Source organism: Atractosteus spatula, chromosome 2 (assembly GCF_055471065.1).
Source record: "Atractosteus spatula isolate fAtrSpa1 chromosome 2, fAtrSpa1.hap1, whole genome shotgun sequence".
NCBI classification, from domain to species: Eukaryota; Metazoa; Chordata; class Actinopteri; order Semionotiformes; family Lepisosteidae; genus Atractosteus; species Atractosteus spatula.
The window spans coordinates 71,480,624-71,484,774 of record NC_142707.1 but is presented as its reverse complement, the minus strand read 5'-3'; the positions used below and the strand labels follow the sequence as shown (position 1 = coordinate 71,484,774).

The 4,151-nt window shown below is 36.8% G+C and overlaps 1 protein-coding gene across 1 annotated transcript in view; it reads left to right on the top strand.

Annotated features, from left to right (window-relative positions):
* The first annotated feature begins 3,154 nt into the window (after nt 1-3,154).
* The window catches only part of nt5dc1 (5'-nucleotidase domain containing 1), a 105,200-nt gene continuing 104,203 nt past the window's right edge, over nt 3,155-4,151 (top strand). The window contains exon 1 of the mRNA XM_088934863.1: nt 3,155-3,418. Within this exon, the coding sequence (XP_088790989.1) occupies nt 3,326-3,418 (93 nt within the window). The 5' untranslated portion in view covers nt 3,155-3,325. The remainder of the gene's footprint in view (nt 3,419-4,151) is intronic.

Sequence of the window (4,151 nt, the reverse complement as noted above, 5' to 3'; positions counted from 1 at the left end):
TTTCTCAGCCACATGAAGCAAAAAAAAAAACATGCATGTTTTGGAAACTGACCAATTTTCCTTTTAATATTTAGGGAAAAAAGTTTAATGACCATTTCTTTATTTAGCAGTACACTTTACACCTTATTTTAGCATTATCTTGACACCTCCCACATCGAGATTTGAATCACTCTAGTGATAAACACCCATCTGACATAGTCAGCACATTTAGTCTCGCTGCTGGTAAATGGGAAATAAAAGATTTTGTAAATCCTTTAAACCTACAGTGTGCATGGATTGTGACACGAATTTGTCCCACTCTTACAGATTTTTGAATACTGTGTCAGCTACTGCGTAGACGTGACTATCAACACAATAGCAAAAGGTCTTTTATAATTATTTTCAAGCATTATTTACTACTTTTCCGCGTCAGTACTTATCGCTTTGACTCGGTTGAATGTCACATAAAACATTGAGGTCATTTCCTTTCCCTTGGAAACTTGGAAAACCCCTGATTACTGAGGGAACACGAATGTGGTAATCCGTTTAGAAAATCACAAAATTAAAGACCACAATTGGTCAGTTCTCCTCATTTTTATATGATGATCAGATATCTTGTTCCCTTTTCATGAGAAATTGCTGCAGTTTACCTTTGAGCTTGCTGGGAATAATCGTGAAAAGGTAGTAAGTAGTATTCTCATTTCAAGCCTTATTATAAAACAGTAATAATAAAATTCAACTTAGAAATAAAATCATTGTGTTTCCAAAACTTTAAAGAAGACTCATTGTTAAGTAATTTCTCAAAGTAGTATTTGAAAACCTGCTGTCTTAGATTGTCTGGTGTCTATATCAGAACATCTCACAGTATAGAAAGACAGAATAAGGATATGTTATTTTAGTAACATTAATTAGGTCACCTTGAAACAAGCGTTTTAACTCTTTAACATGTGAACTGCACTGAGTGAGCTACCCTGGGAGGTCCATGAATTTGGAGTTCTCCTGGATGTCCAGTCACCCTGATGGTGTGCCTCTTTAATGAGAAGATCCATCTTTATGATCTTTGTAAATAAACATGTGCACATTAAATATGTTGGTTTCTCTGAAAAAAGTGTCTTCTAATTAGTCTTTCACAATGGTGTTTGCAATGTTTCAATTAGCAAGCCCTACCAGTTACCAGTTGCACATCTTTCCCCATGCAGTGTAAGAAGGACAAATGTACTGTACACTGTCACTGCTATCACACTGATACTGTATGAGCAGTTCCTTGACAGTATACGTGACAGGTTTTCAACAGGAGATAGATAGTTGAAGTACATAAACAGTATACTGTATTAGTCATCTAGGAATTATAATGAAGAACTGCTAAAATGTCCCAGAGTGGGCACTATTACATTCCCAGATTGTTGCAATCATTACTAGAAGGAACTAAAAGACAAAGAGACATTGAATATGTAAGTTTATTTACTAGAAACAAATGTAGAGATTTTACTATGTATGTAGTCACTTAAGACAACTTTTTAATCAATATCTATATACAACAAATAATGCATATTATAAAGAACCTGTTTTTAAAACTTCAGGGACCTCAATGACACCAAGATACAGTATTTTTAGCATTATTAAAAGCTAGTCAAATCACTGTTGGGAAAAAAGGTAATGATTTCAAACAATCATTTCAGTAACCAAGCAAGTTTAAACTTTAGGTTTTGGGACTTTGTAGCATGTCAGTCTGCAAAAGAATGCAGTCAAAATCATTAAGAGATAACTGAGAGGTTGTGAACAACTCTAAAAAACCATTAATTATTAACTCAAGAAACTGTTCAATATAATATCGTTTTCTTTCTAAATTGTTTTAACATACTATGCAGCAGTAACTTTATACTGCATCAGTGATCTAGATTGTGGTGTAGTTAACAAATTAGTAAAGTTTACAGGTGACACCTAACTAGGAGGATTAGCAAACAATGAAGAAGTTGTTTACTAATGCTCCTACTTTGACATCTGTGAAACTGACTGATGTGCTATCTGAAGAATTCGAAAGGAATTAGACCAAACCAAGAACTGGGCAAACACCTGGCTGATTACTTTCTAGAAACAAGTAAAGGTTAATTTCACACTGAAAAGTAGAAAGAAGAAACAACATTTTGGCTATTCAGCCTTCTTCAGGTGTCAACACTACCAATGCTACTTTTATGCAGTACTGAGACCTCGTTTGGAGTATTGTGTACATTTTTGATCACCACGGTATGAGAAATATAACAGTCTTAAACAGAGAAGACTATCAAGTGACCCGAGTCAAGTATTCATACACCTCAAATTCAATTCAATTCAAAATACTTTATTCATCCCTGTGGTGGCAATTTAAGCATTAAATTAAAACAAAGTCAACCTCTTCAGAATCAACAGCGAATTAGGACACCAGGGGCTACAGGTAGAAAGTATAGGTATGTGGAAAGGAGGTACAGTATTTAAATAAAGGGTTATGATTTCTCGAACAAGCTGCCCCTGTTGTTGAAGCTTCCTTCAACAAAGGACCTTGGATTAATTTGCCACTGAAAACAAAGGAAACCAGATGACCAGATTTTTGTTTGTTGTTAACTGACTGTATTATTTTAGTACCTTAAGCATTTGCGTTAGTTTTGTTTTGTAAATCTACAGGACATGGTGCTCTTTTGAACGTTTACAGTAACTGCAGCAAAATGCGGATAGGTGAGGAACGGCGAGATAGAAACCACAGCATAGATAGCATAGCATAAATGCTGAGTGCGAATGTCAATTTAAAGCATGTCTGCAAACATCACGGTAACAGCTACAAAAACAGTGTTAATCTTAACGATGGGAGATGGTTTCACAGCATTTAAGTGCTTAACGACATATATTTTAGCAGAAATCCGCGTCATCCTACTTCCCACCTGAGCGACTGATACGGTAAAATACGGTAACTTCACCCGGAAGTTTGTCGATTGTCAACAGCCTGCTGCAGGAGCACCAACGAGTTAAGACAATTTAGTGATATTCATAAAATCTTAAGAAGTAACAGCTTTTTTGTTTGTTTGTTTGTTTGTTTGTTTCAGTTCATGCAGTCCGCTATTTGTATTTCCAGAAGTGCATCTCCGCGGAGCGATTGATTGCTATTAATTAGTGGCGTCTTTATTCCTTGAAATAAAAGCGCAGGCCGTCCTCTGGTGCCCCTTCTGCAGAAGCGTCTCACGTGTTGCTTTGCGGGCGAAGGTATTGGAGGCTGAGGCTGCTCAGAGGAGCTCAGCGACGCTGGCAGACAGTACGAGGGCTTTGCAGACGTGCACATCCCAAATTCATTTTTGCTTTTCAGTTCCCTGTCGCTACAATGAGCGAGTATTTCTCCCTGTCAGAGTGCGATGTGATTGGTTTTGATTTGGACCATACTCTCTGTCGGTACCATTTAAAGGAAACCTCCAGGGTGAGTTTTGAGGGAAGTTCGGATTTTTAATTTTACTAGCAGCATTGAAGGAGCGAAACCAGAAAACAAAACGAGCCCGAGGCGCGTGGCTGGTGGTGTACCCTGTAAACATTTCAGCGCTTTTCAAGCACTGGATTCTCGTGTTGTGATGTTCTGTATCTAGTTTGTAAAACAATATTCATTGTTGCGAAATCTCACATCCCAGATCCCCGCAGTTATGTTTGTATGTTACATTCGCAGCATTAGCTCTGTGGTCCGTGCTGCACAAACACACTGTCAGACTGCCAGATACATTTGCAAATATTTGTACATAAAATGTTCTTATATATGTATAATGCCTTGCAGGAATTAAAAAAAAAATAAAATAACGTGATTCCCAATCCACCAGCCGGAATTGTGTTTGATAGAATCCGTTTGAACAGTATTTTGAATAATTTAACCTACTCATTTTGCAAATTATTTTTTGGTAATTTCGGTTACCCTGAATTCATCATATAACCAAGTTCAATGAAACCAGTTTTGCAAATTGAGGTTAATGTACAGGTTTACCAGGAGAGCAGATAACGCGAGACATTCCGGCTGAAGGGAATTATGCACGAAAAAAAAAACATTTGTGATTATAGATTTCTTTAGTATGTCACTATATTTAACAGGAAATAGCATTATGCAGAAACAGAAGTATTCTACCCCATGACTTCCATGAATAACCGTATATTCCTAGGAACGAATTAAT